Source organism: Gopherus evgoodei, chromosome 2 (genome assembly GCF_007399415.2).
Source record: "Gopherus evgoodei ecotype Sinaloan lineage chromosome 2, rGopEvg1_v1.p, whole genome shotgun sequence".
Taxonomy (NCBI): Eukaryota; Metazoa; Chordata; order Testudines; family Testudinidae; genus Gopherus; species Gopherus evgoodei.
Window position 1 is genome coordinate 297,263,856 of NC_044323.1, and position 17,359 is coordinate 297,281,214.

At 60.3% G+C, this 17,359-nt stretch overlaps 1 protein-coding gene across 4 annotated transcripts in view; it reads right to left on the reverse strand.

Annotated features, from left to right (window-relative positions):
• LOC115647224 (WD repeat-containing protein 97-like) overlaps positions 1-17,359 on the reverse strand; it is a 31,173-nt gene that overhangs the window by 11,752 nt on the left and 2,062 nt on the right. The window contains exons 3-13 of one of the 4 annotated variants that reach the window (XM_030554062.1): positions 17,025-17,167; positions 15,700-16,283; positions 14,933-15,054; positions 13,962-14,625; positions 13,444-13,592; positions 12,049-12,285; positions 9,423-9,513; positions 7,910-8,042; positions 7,131-7,258; positions 3,147-3,222; positions 2,371-2,532 (exon numbers count right to left, since the gene is read on the reverse strand). In XM_030554062.1, coding sequence (XP_030409922.1) covers positions 2,371-2,532; positions 3,147-3,222; positions 7,131-7,258; positions 7,910-8,042; positions 9,423-9,513; positions 12,049-12,285; positions 13,444-13,592; positions 13,962-14,625; positions 14,933-15,054; positions 15,700-16,283; positions 17,025-17,167 — 2,489 coding nt within the window. The other 3 variants (XM_030554063.1, XM_030554061.1, XM_030554064.1) reach the window with 3 other exon arrangements.

Here is a 17,359-nt window from a genome sequence, read left to right on the forward strand (position 1 = left end):
CCTGGGGGCCCCAGATGGACCTAACTAAAGGGGGTCCTGTTGTCTGTGCCTGCAAGACCAGTCCTGGACTGTGCGCCTGTCGTCTAAATAAACCTCTGTTTTACTGGCTGGCTGAGAGTCACGTCTGACTGCGAGGTGGGGGTGCAGGACCGTCTGGCTTCCCCGGGGCCGACTTGCTCTGGGAAGCACACAGAGAGGCATATGCTGAATGCTCCAAGGGAGAGGAGGCTCCCCAAAGTCCTGACTGACTTTGGGAGGGGGAGCAGTTGCAGAGCATCGCCCGGGAAGTTCGTGACACTCCCTTAGCCGTGAAGACAGATGCAAATAATTCATGTAGCTTCTCTGCAATGGCCTTATTGTCCTTGAGTGCTCCTTTGGCACCTCGATCATCCAGTGGCCCCACTGGCTGTGTGGCAGCTTCCTGCTTCTGATGTAGTTAAAATAATTTTTTCTATTAGTTTTTTGTCTTTTGCTAGTTGCTATTATTCTTTTTTGGTTTGCCTAAGAATACTTTGCACTTAACTTGAAAGGGTTTCTGTGCCTTTCTATTTTCCTTGCTAGGATTTGACTTCTCATCTTTTTGTCTCTCCCTGCTTCTTCTACTCTGCTGTTTAGCCACAGCGGCACTTTGGGACTTTTAGTCCTATGTTTTTTAATTAGGGGTATGCATTTAATTTGAGCCTTTATAATGTTGTTTTTTTTAAAGTTTCCAAGCAGCTTGCAGGGATTTCACTTTTTGCGCTGTACCTTTTAATTTCTGTTTTACTTGCTTCCTCATTTGTGTGTAGTTCCCCTTTCTGAAATTAAATGCTACCGTGGTGCGCTGCTGTGGTGTTTCCCCCAACCCCCCCGGGATATTACATTTTATTACATTATGGTCACTATCACCGACTGGTTCAGCTGTAGTCACCTTTTGGACCAGATCCTGTGTGCCACAAGAATTGCCTCTTCCCTCGTGGGTTCCGGGACTAGCTGCTCGAAGCAGCGGTCATTTAAGGTGTCTAGAAACTTTATCTTTGCATCCCGTCCTGAGGTGACATGTACCCAGTCAATATGGGGAGAGCTGAAATCCCTCATTATTCTTAGAGCCTCTTTAATCTCTCTGAGCACTTCACAGTCACTAGCACCGTCCTGGTCAGGTGGTCGGTAATAGATCCCTACTGCTATATTCTGATTATTCGAGCATGGAATTTCTATCTATAGAGATTCTAAAGTACTGTCAGATTCATTTCAGATTTTTACTAATTTGACTCCATGCTTTCTTTCATATATAGTGCCACGCCCCCACCAGCGCAACTGACTCTGACATTCCTGCTATTACCGTGTCCCACTGATTATCCTTATTCCACCAAGTTTCTGTCAGGCCTGTTCTATCAACATGGCTGTTTCATACGAGGCACTCAGGTTCACCCATCTTAGCATTTGTATACAAGCACTTATCACATCTGTCACTTTTGAGTTCTCGGCCTTCCTGTGCTGGAACTGAAGGGCCTTTGTTTCATTTGTCTGTTTCTCTTCCGTTCCTCCCTGTATTTATCAGGTCCCAGCCTCTCCTCTTTACTAGGCTATGGCGTAACCCCTTTAATAAATCCTCCCCTAAGGAATGTCTGTCCAACCATGTGTTCCCCTGCACCTGTCAGCTCTTAGTTTAAAAACTGTTCTGACCTTTTGCATTTTCTTGCCAGCGGTCTGGCTCCGGTTTGGTTTAGCTGGAATCCATCCTTCCTATACAGGCTCCTTCTTTCCCAAAAGTTTCCCCCGTTCCTGATAACACTAAACCCCACTGTCCTACCCCATCGTCTCATCTGTGCACCGAGACCCTGCAGTTCTGTCTAACCGGCCCTGCGCGTGGAACTGGAAGCATTTCAGACAGCGCTACCATGGAGGTTCTGGAGGTTAATCTCTTGCCTACATTTGGCCCCTGGGGCCTCTCTCCCGCCTTCCCCTATGTCACTGGTACCTACACGTACCACCAGCTCCTCCCCAGCACTGCACATAAGTCTGAGTGACCTGCAGCCCTTGCACCCAGCAGGCGAGTCATCATGTGGTTCTCCTGGTCACCACAAGTCCAGCTCTCTGTATTTCTAATGACTGACTCCCCCCACTGCTATTCCCGGCCTTTTCCTACTACCGGGGGTTCCCTTCCCTGGACAGGTACCCTCAGTGCGAGAGGACACCGTGACATCATCTGGAAGGAGGGTCCCACCTATGGGATAGTTCCTGCCCCTCGCTGTTGCTATGTCTGTCTCAAAGCCCCCCAGCCAGCCCCTTCCCAGGCAGAACTGCTGCTAATCCCAGAACACAGAGCATGTCTGGCCAGGCCCCATTATCTGCAGCCAGCCTCAGCCCCAGCCCCAGCCCCATCCGCACCGTCACCTGGATCTTCGGTGGCTGCCTGTAGACGAGATGCATGTAACGTTCAAAGGCCTCGTCCCGTAGCTTCTTGTTCAGCTTGGGCTTCCTGGCAGCGGAGAGCTTCCCCTGCTGAATGAGGAGCAGATCCTGGTCCCTCGCAGCCATCTGGGCACAGGCCTGCAACGTTCAAAGGGGCCCTGGCTCACGGTCGTTCCAGGCAGGCTGAGGAACCCGACGACCTGGGGAACTGGTAGGGCTTGGGAAGTGGGTCTGCAGCTGTCAGGCAGTCACTGGTACACAGCAGAGCCCACCTATGACAGCAGCCATTGTGGTGGGGGGCTGGAACAGCAGACAGCTGCCCAGATCTGGGGGTTGTGAAGGGACTGGAGGGCCAGAGGTGCCTGTAGCCCAGGGTTTGGTGCCAGCCCTTTTCCATGGGCTAAGATGAGGACCCATGCTGGGGGCCCGGTGCCCAGTGTCTGGTGCTTGGATTTTGTGCCCGGGCAGGTTGCCAGGCCAAGGGGATGGCAAGATGCAGAGGCTGGGGTGAGCTTGCCTGGCACCGGCAGCAAGTCGAGGAACATGGGGCCGTCCATGTCCTCACTGACTAACAGGGGCCATCTCTCAGTCTCTTCCGCCTCAGCCCGGCTCGAGCGAGCTCTGAAAGGGCAGAATCTGAGTGCCAGCGCTTTGGTCCAGGGGACTGGTGCTTCAGCCTATCACTCAGGTGCTCTGGACCAGAGCTGGGAAAGGCAGCGCCAGCAGCTTGCCATCCCACCACCAGGCATCACCTCCTCCTTCTCCTGGCGTGCCCAAGACAGGTCCTGATCCTTCTTGGGCTTCCAGCGGAGCAGCGGCACGCACAGCCTGCAGAGAGGGACATGCCTATCAACAGCCAGGCTCACGGCCCCCAGGCCATCCACCAGCCAGGGCAGCAACAGCTGACATGTGGCCCTAAACCCTCAGAGGAGCAAGAGACAGTGCATTGGGTGCAAACTAGCACCAGAATCCCTCAGGGATCTCAGAACAACCCCGCTCACCGCACATCCCCTCCCCTGCCTGAGCGCACCTAGGGCAGCAGACGCTGGGCAGCCTCTCCCCTTGCCTTCAGGCGACAGCATCCTTCCTGGGCCTGCCCTGAGGCCGCCCACACGGCTGCCAGAGCCAAGAGACATGACTGAGGACTACCGGTGGGTCACCCAGCATCGCCTCAACAAGGGCCACGGGGGTCAGGAACGTGGGCGGGGGGGGGGGGAGTGTCTGTCTGTGTGTCCATCTTTCTGTCCCCATGTGTGTCTGGCCATCCATCTGTCCCTACGTGTGAGTATGTCCATCTGTCTGTCTGTCCATACATGTGTTTGTCCCCACGTATGTTTGTGTGTGTGTCCCCAGGTGTGTGTGTCCATCTGTCCCTGTGTCCGTCTGTCCCCACATGAGCGTGTGGGGTGTGCCCACAGTTGCCTTTGGGGGAGGACTCCCCCCATGTATCTCTCCAGTGCTCCCCCATTACGCTGCTCTTAGGCAGATCTGCAGCCACTGCTCTTGACCCCTCCCCACGCCCAGCTCTGAGGCAGTGCGTTCTGCATCCACAGAGAATCCCTCAGTCCAGGAGGAAAACTTTTCTTCCTCCTGAGGACACTGGGGATGAGGGATGGATCCTGCAGAGCCCACAACATGGAGCACAGCGGGGGAAAGTGTTGTGGGGAGGTAGGATCCTCTGGCCATGGCAGAGGAGGTGTACCCGGCGGGGGAGGAGGGAGTCCTATGGCCACAGTGGAGCAGGTGTACCCAGGGTGGGGAGGTCCTCTAGCCATGGCAGCATGGGTGCACCCAGGGAGTATGGGAATGAGATTCTCCGGGATGCACCTGGATAGGGGAGGGGAAGAGGTCCTCCGGCCATGGCAAAGCGGGTGCACCTGGGGTGGAGGGGGGAGGTGCTCTGGTCATGGCGAAGCGGGTGCACCCGGGGGGGGGGGAGGTCCTCTGGGCATGGTGAAGCGGGTGCACCTGGTGCATGTGTGTGGGGGAGGTCCTCCCGCCATGGCGGTGTGGAGCCGTGTACTCGGCAGGAGCTCGGACCACCCAGCCTGGCAGTGGGGGTGCACCCAGGGAGTAGGGGCAGGGGGAGGTGCTCTGGCCATGGCGAAGCAGGTGCACCTGGGGGGGAGGTCCTCTGGCCATGGCGAAGTGGGTGCACCTGGTGCATGTGTGTGCGGGAGGTCCTCCGGCCATGGCGGTGTGGAGCCGTGTACTCGGCAGGAGCTCGGAGCACCCAGCCTGGCAGTGGGGGTGCACCCAGGGAGTAGGGGCAGGGGGAGGTGCTCTGGCCATGGCGAAGCGGGTGCACCTGGGGGGGGAGGTCCTCTGGGCATGGCGAAGTGGGTGCACCTGGTGCATGTGTGTGCGGGAGGTCCTCCGGCCATGGCGGTGTGGAGCTGTGTACTCGGCAGGAGCTCGGAGCACCCAGCCTGGCAGTGCGGGTGCACCCAGGGAGTGGGGGCGGGGGGAGGGTCTCCGGCCATGGTGGTGTGGGTGCACCCAGGGGGTTGGGAGGTGGAGCCACGTACTTGGCACTGCCAGAGCCAGCAGGAGCTCGGAGCATCCAGCCTGGCAGTGGGGGTGCACCCAGGGAGTGGGGGCGGGGGGGAAGGTGCTCCGGCCATGGCAAAGCGGGTGCACTTGGGGTGGAGGGGGGAGGTGATCTGGTCATGGCAAAGCAGGTGCACCCGGGGGGGGGGAGAGGTTCTCTGGCCATGGCGAAGTGGGTCCACCTGGTGCATGTGTGTGGGGGAGGTCCTCTGGCCATGGTGAAGCGGGTGCACCCAGGGGTTTAGGAGGTGGAGACATGTACTTGGCACTGCCAGGGCTGGCAGAAGGTCAGAGCACCCAGCCTGGCAGTGGGGGTGCACCCAGGGAGTGGGGGCAGAGGGGAGCACCCGGGGTGGAGCGCGGAGGTGCTCCGGCCATAGCGGAGTGGGTGCCCTCAGGGGGTTGGGAGGTGGAGCCATGTACTTGGCACTGCCAGGGCCGGCAGGAGCTCGGAGCACTCGGCCTGGCAGTGGAGTTGTCATAAACAGATAGTTCAGGGTTAATGTCTCTTTTACCTGTAAAGGGTTAATAAACAGGGAACCAAACACATGACCAGGGGACCAATCAGGAGACAAGATACTTTCAAATCTCGGTGGAGGGAAGCCTCTGTTTGTGTTTTTGGAGTTTTGCTTTGTTCTCTCTGGGCTCTGAAAGTGACCATATGTACCTACAGGCTCTCTAATCTTCTATTCCAATTTTGTAAGTATAAAGGTAGAAAGGCGGTACAGTCTTTTTATTTGTTTTCCTTTATGTGCAAAGGTGTATTTGGCTGGAAGTATTTTAAATTGTATTTCTATTGGAGGAGGCTGTTTCTCCAATTTCTATAAGCTGACAGACCCTGTAACTTTTTACCATCTAAATTGCAGAGATAAACCTTTTACTTTTTTCTTTCTTTTTATTAAAAGTTTTGCTTTTAAGACCTGTCTGATTTTTTTCTCCTAGTTAAGGCTCAAAGGAACTGAGTCTGTATACACCAGGGAATTGGTGGGGGAGAAGGGAAAGAGAGCAGGGGGGAGAAGGGAAAAGCGAATTTCCTCTTTGTTTTAGATCACGGAGTTGAATCTGGATTGCCTCTGGGGGAAGGTATCATTCCTCTCTGTGTGGTGATTCAAGGAGTTGAATCACGGTGATCTCCTAGTGTACCCAGGGTGGGAAAGAGCTGGGAGGAAGAAAGGAGGGGGAAGGGAAATGGTTTATTCCCCTTTGTTGTGAGACTCAAGGAATTTGGGTCTTGGGGTCCCCAGGGAAGGTTTTGGGGGAGACCAGAGTCTATCAGGTGCTCTACTCCAAGTCCTGATTGGTGGCAGCACTACAGGATCTAAGCTGGTAATTAAGTTTAGGGGAATTCATGCTAGTACCCATATTTTGGATGCTAAGATTCAGATTTGGGAATTATACTATGACGGGTGCACCCAGGGAGTGGGGGGGCAGGGGGAGTGTCTCCGGCCATGGCGAAGCGGGTGCACCTGGGGTGGAGGGGGGAAGTGCTCTGGTCAAGGCGAAGCAGGTGCACCTAGCGCATGTGTGTGGGGGAGGTCCCCCGGCCACGGCAGTGTGGGTGCACCCGGGGTGGAGGGGGGAGGTGCTCTGGCCATGGCAGAGTAGGTGCACCCAGGGGTTTGGGAGGTGGAGCTGTGTACTTGGCACTGCCAGGGCCGGCAGGAGTGCGGAGCACCCGGCCTGGCAGTGGGGTGCACCCAGGGAGTGGGGGGAGGGTCTCCAGCCATGGCGGTGTGGAGCTGTGTACTTGGCAGGAGCTCAGAGCACCCGGCCTGGCAGTGGGGTGCACGTGGGGAGTGGGGGGAGGGTCTCCAGCCATGGCGGTGTGGAGCCGTGTACTTGGCAGGGGTGCGGAGCACCCGGCCGGGCAGTGGGGTGCACCCGGGGAGTGGGGAGAGGGTCTCCAGCCATGGCAGTGTGGAGCCGTGTACTTGGCAGGAGCTCGGAGCACCCGGCCTGGCAGTGGGGTGCACCCAGGGAGTGGGGGGTGCGGGGAGAGTCTCCAGCCATGGTGGTGTGGAGCCGTGTACTTGGCAGGGGCGCGGAGCACCCGGCCTGGCAGTGGGGTGCACCCAGGGAGTGGGGGGTGGGGGGAGAATCTCCAGCCATGGCGGTGTGGAGCCGTGTACTTGGCAGGGGCGCGGAGCACCCGGCCTGGCAGTGGGACAGACCCCGGCTGGGCTCACTTGACAGCGAGGGAAGGAGGCTCCAGCAGTAACCGCTGTCTGGCGTCCTGGCCGAGGGGCCGCAGGGAGCCGTCGCTCAGGGGGAAAGGCAAGTCCTGCACAGGCTCTGGGAGGCTCATGCACAGCAGCTGCAGGAGAGAGAGGCCCTGAGTCTTGCCTGCTGTGGAGGGGCAGGGGGCTCCTGGGGAGAGCCGCACACATGGCAGGGGTGGGAGAGAACTGGTCCCCCCACGTCATCCACTCAGAGTCACACTGCATCTCCGGGGACCCGCAGCGACTCCAGCCCCGGCCTGTCCCAGCAGTGGGCGCTGTGGGGAGCGGGGCAGGAGCTGGCTGGGGGGGAGCTCCCGGCTACCCCAGCCCCGGCCTGTCCCAGCAGGGGGCGCTGTGGGGAGCGGGGCAGGAGCTGGCTGGGGGGTGCTCCCGGCTACCCCAGCCCTGGCCTGTCCCAGCAGGGGGCACTGTGGGGAGCGGGGCAGGAGCTGGCTGGGGGGGAGCTCCCGGCTACCCCAGCCCCGGCCTGCCCCAGCAGGGGCGCTGTGGGGATTGGGGCAGGGTGCTGGCTGGGGGAAGCTCCCAGCGACTCCAGCCCCACTTCTCCCAGCAGACGGTGTCCGACCAGTGCCCAGTGTTGGAGGGTCTGGTACAGGGTTAGTCTGTGCAGACATTGTGCACAGACACGGCCCCGTGGCAGGTATCCCTGAGCAGCCTGGCTCGTGTGTGCCTGTGACGGGGCCCCGCCCCGCCCGCCCCATGCTGCCCTCAAGCTCCGGCCGTACCTTGGTGAGATACGGCCTGGGCAGGTACTTGCTGTGGTGTATGCGGTGCAGGTGCTGCTCCACGCCCAGCAGCAGGTCCCCGCGCTCGTTCCCAAAGGCCAGGCTCTCCGGGATCGTGTTCAGCTTGAGGTGCCTGAGGAGAGAGCCCCCCCGCATCGGGCCATGACTCTAGCTCAGCCCAGGTCCTTCCTCTGCGGAGGCCAGGTAAATGACCCCACCGGTGCCCCTGGGGGCTGGGTTTGTACTGGGGAACTGCACCACCACTGGGGGGGGGACGCCGATGCTGCTCGCTAATGCACAGCAACACTGCACGGCAGGGGAGGTCTGGACACCGTATCCCAGTTACACTGCATCCGAGACCCAAGCTGAGGTGGGGGCTTCCTAGTGGGCTGGGTGGGAGGGCGGTAAAGGGGGCCCAAGCTGCAGCTCTCCCTGGGATTGTCCCTTCAAAGCCAGGGTGGGTTTGTGGCTAATGCCCAGGATGGCAGCTAGGACTCCTGGGTTCTCTCTGTGGCTCTGTCCTGGACTAGCTGCCGGCCCCTGCCCCTTGGCGGCTGCAGCTGGAGTGCTGAGCTCCCCAGCTGACGGCGCAGGGACAGGTGGAGTGGGTAAGCCTGCCAGACCCAGCAGCCCCTCTAGCCAGCCCCAAACCTCAGCAACTGCCCAGCAGCTCGATCCCCAGCACAGGGGGTCAGCAGGGCCCAGCACCCTGGCCCGTTGGGTGGGGGGAGCCCCTGCCCAGCAGCCCCTGTGCCTCGAGCTGCAACAAGGGCAGGACTCAACCATGGGAGATCGCAGATCCCACTGGCTACAGAGGAGAGAGGGCCAGCAGATAGACTGGGAGCAGGTAAATGGCAACACATATGGATTTGCTCTGCCTGCCAGGCTGTGCCCTCCCCACAAGAGGGGACCCCCAGGGCTGCGAGAACCTCCCCACAGGGACCTGTTGTGATAATTGTTCCTGCACTTGGGCCCTAAGTGGGAGCTGAGCCACGAGCAGTGAGAGAAAGTCGTTAAAGTCCTGAGGCCCTGGATCAGTCTCTGCTGCTGGGGCCAAAGGGAGCCGGAGTCTGAGCCACCCAACCACACCAGCACGTCGAGAGACGCTGCGGCTGAGCCTGGCCAAGGCTCTCGATTGCCCACGGCCGGGAGCCCGGGCCCATGGGGCAGGTGATTTCTGTTCCCCGAACAGCCCGATGGGCGCTGTCACCGTGCCAGCCTACGGAACGCCTGACGTGTCCAGCGCTCGCACTGATGTGCCACTTCCCTGTGCAGGGTGACGGGACGTTTCATGGGGCGTTTGCCATGGGGCCGAGCTGGCTCAGCCCCCGGGATCCCAGACCTTGTGTAACACTGTGCAGCTCCAGGTAGTGACAGGGGCAGGTTAACATCTTGGGCTGTGAGACCCAAAGCCACCCAAAGCCCCCCCCCAGGGACTGCAGCATGGGCAGGATCCGGGGAGAGACCCAGACAGATGGTGCTGACTGACTTGGCAGGAGCGTCTGACTCTCACCTGAGTAGCTGGTTTTGGGCGTTCCAGACCTTCACCGACCCATCCCTGCTGGCCGACGCAAAGATCTTCAGCGTGGGACAGCAGCACAGGCCTATGGGGCAGGGAAGAGCTGCCATTAAACCCCCCAGCCTGGGGCTGGCCCCCCCATGCAGCATGCACTGGGGGGAGTAGGAGCATCATGAATTGGCTACACCCCATGTCTCACCCAGGCAGGGCATAGCCCACAGGCATAGCGTGACACTGCCAGACCAGGTGTCAACTCCTGCCAAGGTCCCCTTTGTGATGAACTGGGACTGTTCTTACTGTGGCCTGTGAATGCTGAGTGGGGAGGGTTGGCCTGGGAGGATGGTCTGCATTTGGGTGGGAGACTGGCCTGAGGGAGGAGACCTGAGCAGGTAACGTGAGAACCCAGGAAGGGGTTGGAGGCCAGGAGACAGCTCTGCCCGGGAAGCTGAACAAAGGCTGGGGGAGGAGACGCTGGGGCGGGAGAGGAGTTTCAGGAGCTGGCTGGGGAATGGAGGGAAGGACAGAGAGGGCTCTGACTCCCCAAGGGGGCTGTGGGGCTCCTGGGACCCCAAGATGGACCTAACTGGGGAGGATCCTGTTGTCTGTGCCTGCAAAACCTGTTTTGGACTGTGTTCCTGTTGTCTAAATAAACCTCTGTGTTACTGGCTGGCTGAGAGTCACGTCTGACTGCAAAGTGGGGGTGCAGGACCCTGTGGCTTCCCCAGGACCCCGCTGGGTGGACTCGCTGTGGGAAGGGCACGGAGGGGCAGAGGATGCTGAATGCTTCAAGGAGAGACCCAGGAGGTAGAGACGTGTGAGCTTCTTGCCCTGAAGACAGTCTGCTCCGAGGGAGAGGAGGCTCCCCAAAGTTCTGACTGGCTTTGTGGGGAGCAGTTCCAGAGCATCGCCCAGGGACTCTGTGACATCCTTGTCACAAGGGAACCCCGACAAATACATCACTGGAACCGGCCTGGCCCCCTTGAGTGTGAGCATCATTCAGACGGGTGTGAGGATCATCAGAATGTGGGTCGTGCTTAGACTGTATGGAATGGGGGTGAGCTGCTGCCAGCATCAATCTCATATCTCACATCCATATCTCCTAGTGCAAGGGAACATCTGAGTGTTTGGATTGGGAGCCTCTGTGACTGTGTAACTCACCAGGCAGGAGAGCGACACTAACCAGTGTGAAGTGCTGGCTCCAGCGGGAGGTGTCACATCCTGCCCCACGGGGAAGGCCTATCGACACCGGACAGACCATTGTGGGACGATAAAGAGGACACAAGATGTTGTTTGTTCTGCCCTCCTGCCCCTGGCCCTGAAGATGAGTCGTGCAAGTGGATTCCTCCTGTCAGCTGAGTTCACAGCTTAGAGCACATGGGGGGAGGGGAATAAAAATCCCTGACAGGGAGGGACTGATTATCTCTATGCTGCTCAGAATCCGGGGCAGGTTTCTAGGCATAAGCAAGAAATCCCCAGTGCTCAGCCTGGGCTAGCCCTTAGGACATATAGTATAATAATGACCCAATGAAGTGATAATTAAGATGACTCATAGAAGGTGTGAGGAGAACTTAACAGAGGGAAATAGATTCAATTAGTGTAATGACTGTGGTTGGGTCATTACACTAATTGAATCTATTTCCCTATGTTAAGTTCTCCTCACACCTTCTATGGGTCATCTTAATTATCACTTCAAAAGTTTTTTTCCCCTGCTGACCACAATAGCTCATCTCAATTGATTAGACTCTTCCTGTTGGCATGCATACTTCCACCTTTTCATGTTCTCTGTATGTGTAAATATCTCCTGCCTGTGTGTTCCATTCTGTGCATCCGAAGAAGTGAGCTGTAGCTCCCGAAAGCTCATGCTGAAATAAATTTGTTAGTCTCTAAGGTGCCACAAGTACTCCTGTTCTTTTATTGAGATTGTAACTCATCTGCTTTAACCTCAGCAAGAACTCTCCTGTTTCCTTTCCCATGTAATGAAGCTTTCCACAGCTTGTTATAGGGCTGGCTACAAGTGGGGGCTTTGGTATGAGAGCTGAAGCACAGGGGCCCTGGGGTGAGGCCGGGTCCTTTGGGACAGGGAGTAACCTGACTGTCGCTGTATCCTTGAGGGAAGGGCCCGGCTATCACACAGGTGGCAGGACAGATGGGGGCGACCACAGGGCCTGTCTGTGACTCCCCGGTTAGGCTGTTGTGGGGCTGAGGAGCTCACACCTGGTAATTGGTTGGTGAAATCGAACACAGAACTCACAGCCGATGTGGGGCTGTGCCGGGTTCCCAGCACTCTGCCCTGAGGCTGGCACTGATGCCCTGAAGTCACAGCAGGCAGGTTGACACTCTGCTTCCCCACTTCCCGGGGCCGGACACTTCCTGGGGGGCACCTTTCCTTCGCCCCATCTGGGGCAGGGTAATCGCCATCAGGCACCGCTATCCCTCTGCTGGGTCTGGACACCCCATGGGACACCATTCCCTGCCCCACACCCCAGGCTTGGACACTCCCCAGGGGGCACTGCTACCCCTCTGGATGCCCAGACCCACCTCTGATCCCAGGCTCCTGTTCTGGGTGCCTACGCAGGCCCTGATGGGAGGAGCAGAAGCCGCCGGGCAGCAAGGCTCTTACCCACGATCTCATCCAGCGGGTCATCCTCGGGGCCGTGCTCCTGGCGGCTCTGGGCCAGCAGGTCGTACTGGACGATGCTGTAGGTGGCACTCTCGGGGTCCTGGATGGCGGCGCCCAGCGTGGAGCCCAGCGGGCACAAGTGCAGCACGGGATGCTGGCAGGAGAAGCTCAGCAGCAAGGTCAGGCACTCGTCAATGTAGGGGAAGATGCGCCAGACTTTCACCATGCGATCGCCACCTGCACTGGGCCAGGTAGGGGGCATTGCCAGGCTGCTCCCAACGGGCCCCACGCTGGGCTGCAGCAGGCCCCGGTCTGGCTGCCACCAGCCCCCACTAGCATGTGCTGTGCCCTGGCTGGGGCGGTAGCAGGGCCAGTGTAAGAATGTTTTGTGTCCTAGGCAAAACTTCCACCTTGCACCCTCCCCCGTCCCGAGCCCCCCTCCCCGAGCCCTGAGGCGCCCCCCTCCCATGGCAGCTACCCCCCACTCCCTGAGGTGCCCTACCTGCGGCAGCTCCCCACATGCCACCCTCCGCCCTGAGGCACCCTCACTGCCCCAGCTCACCCCTGCTCCGCCTCCTCCCTGAGCACCTTAGGCGCTGCAAGCCTGGGAGGTGGGAGAAGTGAAGCGGCCATGGTGTGCTCAGGGAGGAGGCGGGGCAGGGGTGAGCTGGAGCGAGGAGTTCCCCTGCGTGCTGCCCCCCCCACTCCTTACTTGCTGCAGGCGGCCCTCCTTGTGCTCCCTCCGCCTAAATGTCGGTGGCGACTGGGGCGGCCGAAGAAAATGCCACCCCCCAAATCCTAGCGCCCTAGGCGACCGCCTAAATGATTGCACCGGCCCTGGGCGGTTCGCTCACAGGGGCCTTGCTGCAAACTGCCTAGACTTCGCCTATCAGGTGCCACCGTCATAGAGCTTTTCGTTAGTTTGACGAAACACGTGAAACAGATGGAAATGGGGGACAATCCCTCAGCTCCTGCTCCCCTGGTCATGGCGGAAACATCTGCCTTTCTCCCGGGATGGCGGGGGAATACCTGGTTCCCCCAGGGTTGGGGAATGGTGGAGTGTCCTGACCTCTGGGGATGGGGGAACATACTGCCCACCCCAGGATGGGGGACGGGGAAATTCCCTCCCAGGCCGCACCCAAGGCCCATGGACTCTCCTACTGACCCCTCTGCTCTGCGGTTCCCTCCCTCTTTAGCGATTGGGTTTTGCGAGCCTTGTGGCCAGGACTTCTCCAGCCCCCAAGGACCTTTCCCCTGCCCCCTGCGGCCCCATCCATGCCATCACTGCACAGGGAGGGCTCTGCCCTCCAAGGGCTCTGTGGGGATCCCTGCCCCGGTCCGGCGATCCCTGGGGGTGCACAGAAAGCCCTGCCGCCCGGCGCTCAGCGCACTTACCAGCTGAGATGATCCAGGTGTCGAGGGGGTAGGCAGCCAGCGCGGTCACCCGCTCCGAGCCGTGAGCCTCCACCTGGTACTGAACACGCCCGGTGAACCACTGGAGTACGCAGAGCGAGCCATCCTCCTGCCCCAGCACTAGGAGGTACCTGCGGGCGATGCACATCACCCGCGGCACAGCCACAGACTACCACAGCCTCACAACAGCGAACCCACCGGAAAGGCTGGGGCTGCTGTCACCGGGGGCTGCCCCCACCAGCGCTCCTGCTCCGCCCCCCACTGCGCCCCTGCTAGGAGAGGCTGGGACGGAGCTCCCGCCCAGCCAATGCTCCTGCCCCGCTCTCGGTAGCGCCCCCTACTGGGAGAGACCAGGGCTAGGGTCGCCAGGAGCTCCCTGCCCCAGCCAGTGCTCCTGCCCCAGTCCCCACAGCGCCCTCTGCTGAGAGCTCCCCGCCCTGCTCCCCGCAACGCCCCATCTCTGAGGGGCTGGAGGGAGCAGTGCGGGGTCTAATCCTCACCTGTTTTTGTCCTGCAGCTTTAGCGGGAGCTGTGCCCAGGCCTTCTTGTCCCCTTTCTGCTCCACGATCTCCTGCCACTGGGCGTAGGCCTTCTCGGGGTCCACGAGGTGGCTGTAGAGGAGCAGGCAGCAGGGCCGTGCCGACTCACTCCAGAGCACCACCATCTTCTTGATGCTCATGGGATTGACGGCAGTGTTCACCCTCAGGAGCTGGCCCAGCTCCAGCAGCACGAACAGGGTCTCCTTGGGCAGACAGTAGGCCACCTCCACGGCCTGGCAGGGCCTGTCCAGCAGCAGCGTGGAGAGGATGCGGCCAGTGTGCACAGCCACGAGCCGCACGGTGGAGTCCTGGCATACGCACACAGCCCGTACTGGGAAGCTGCCCACGGCACTCAGGTCAACGGTACAGAGGCGCGTCACGGCGGCACCCAGCCGGGTGTGCAGGGAATAGAGCTGGTTGACCTTCCAAAGGTCCATGGTGGAGCCGGTCAGCGAGACCACGTACCCCCCCTCCCGGTGCGTCTGCAGCTGCTCCACCACCTCGGCCACATGCACTTCGTCCACCTGGTCAATGGTCTGCAGGTTCCAGGTGCGAATGGTGCCGTCCTGGGAGGCAGAGAGAATGAGGGGCCCCTGGGGGTAGATGGTCACAGCAGTCACAGGCCCTGCCAGAGAGGAAGGCAGAGTCAGAGCAATGCCCAGGCTGCCCAGAGGGGGGCGCTGCCAGTCGGAAGGGCAGGTTTGCTCCCAGATAGGAATCCCCAGTTGAGGGCCACATGGGAGCAAGTCTAGTGTGAGGGCAGCCCCCTCCCCCATCTCCAGGGCTGGGCAGGGGGCAGAGGGGTCAGGTGGAGCCCCAGGGCAGCAGAGTCTCTCCCTGCAAGACAGGGGTCTGTGGCAGGGACCAGCAGCTTCAGGCAGCGCCCTGCTCTGCGTCCCAGGTGGGGAGGGTGCTCAGCTCCCCGCCCTCACCAGTGTGTCCCACGAAGATTGTCTGGATCAGCCACTTCTTGTCCCAGACCTTGATGGTGGTGTCGCGGGAGGCCGTCACCACGCATGCCCCTGCCTCGCAATAGGTGATGTCAGTGATGGCCCTGGGAGAGAGGCAGCCATGAGCGCTCCTGCCGGCTCTGGCGCCCCACCCCTGCCCAGGGCACCAGCACCAGCACAGGCAGGGTCACCCCATGACTGCACAAGCCCCAGGGCACATGGCAAGTTGCACTGGTGGCTGGGCCTGGGGGCACACACCTGGGGGCCTGGCAGGGCTTTCTCAGCTGCAGTGTCTACGAAACGCCTGCCCCACCACCCAGGGATGGGCAGGGAGGGCTCGGAGAAGGTCCCACCGCCTGCTCCAGCCAGGGCAGGGGCAGCAGCTGCCAGTGCAGCCTTCGACCTGGCAGCGCGTGGGCCCGTCTCACTTTACGAACATAGAGATGAGAGCAGCCTCTGAACGCGAGCTTCAGAGAGACCAGAGGTCCCAGCATGCAGTGGGGAGTCCTGGCGGTGACGCATAGAACTGGCCAGCCCCATCCGTCCACACGTCCATGCCAATGCTGGGCACAGCTAGTTAGGGAGGGGAACCCGGAACCCACCCAGCGCCTCCTGCCCATCCCCTCCCCATGGAGCAGCAGCCCAGGGCCCATGAGTGTGAGGTTCCCTAGGGTGGGTGCCGGCCTCATTCTTCACTGGGATGCCCAGGGCTGGCAGGGCGGCGCCCCACTCCTTAGAGCAGCTGTCACCTGTTGTGAAGGTCCCTCTGGAAGGTCAGTAGCTCCCCCTGGGAGATGTTGAAGACAGCAACCCCGGTGCCGCAGACAGCAAAGCATGTCTGGGGGACGCCGGTGTCCAGGGCCAGCTGGGTGAAGGTGTCGCGAGGGGACAGGCCCTGCTGCACGGTGGCCTGGCACTGCAGCTGGCGGAATCCATAGCGGAAAACCCAGACGGACAGGCTGCCCGCTCCAGCTGTCACCACCTGATTGAGCTCTGGGCTGTAGCAGCAGCAACGGATGCCATGCGGGGCCAGCACCTTGGAGAGCATCTCGAAGGCTGGGCCCAGCACCTGCAGGCTGCTCTGGTCCCAGGCCACATACTTGTTGACCTGGGTGGCGTACAGCAAGCCCACGATGGGCTCCGGGGCCTGCGTGCTGTGGCTGAGCCAGCCATCCTCTTTGTGCAGGTGCAGCTGGCTCTCCGCGTCCAGGACCACCAAGAGGCTGGCGCTGCTGTTGTAGGCAACGTGGCGCACGGGCTGCAGGAAGCTGAGGTGACGAAGGTGCTGGAGGCCGTGGGTCAGCTGGGCAGGCTTCAGCTCTTCCTTCTTCATCTGCGAGGAGGCGGAGGAGTCACACGGCGCCATGACCCACTGCCCTCAACGCGCTGCTCAGCAGGTAACTCGGCATAGGGCAGGGCTGGCCCCCAGGCTCCCCAGGGCCACTCGGGGACTGCAAGTCGCAGCATGTCCTGCTGCATCCCGAGTTGAGTGGAACGGTGCAGGCTGGTGCCTGATGGCTCCATGGGGAGGGTGGTCGCGGTGCGATACACACTGACGGGGCACCGGAGCACCTGAATGCTGCGGGTGATGTTTGCGTATCGGATGGTTTCAGGCACCTCCTGTCACGTGCCCGCTGCGGGAGGGCAGACACTGAGGATTGCATCCTGCTGCTTGGGGCTTTAGGAGCCAGCAGGAGAAACCTCCAGGGAATGGCCTTTGGGGACATTCAGTCCCAGCTCCAGGTGGGGAGGAACAGGGCAAAGCTAGCCTGGCTCAGCAAGAAGCTGCGTGGGGAGAGGGAAGCGTAGAGCCCTGGCGAGGGGCTTCTAGGCTCAGCCGCTGCTCGGACATGGCTCCAAGGGATGCAGAGAAGGCCTGGGTTTGGGTCTAGTAGAATGAGGTGAGCCAAGATCCCGATGGATGCGCCGCCAGCGGGCAGGTGTAGTGGTGTGAGCGTGGCCTGGCCGGGGAGTGTCAGCAGCCACCATGATCAGGCCATGCTTGGCACCGCCCTCTCCTGCGCCTGCAGGGACACCAGGCCTCAGGCTGCCCCGTCCTTCCTCCACCACATACCTTCTCCATAGTGGCCCGGATGCCCCCCTGGAGCAAGGCCCAGAGCCGGCGGGCGCTCGTCAGCTGGGTCTCCTCCCTCATCTCCGGCAAGGAGCTCTGGTGATGCATGGTGCTGGGACTGGTGACCGTCTCTGTTGAGGCCGCTGCTGTGGAAAGACAGGCTGAGAAACCCCCTCCCTATTCATTCACCCCCCCCTCGGTGCCCATGCAGATCCTTATGACGAGTGGGACTGTTCTTAATGTTTCCTCTGAATACTGTGTGGGTGCCTCAGTTTCCCCAATGCATTAAAAGTCTCCATTGTGCATAAATGGCTGACACACTGTATCCTGGCAAC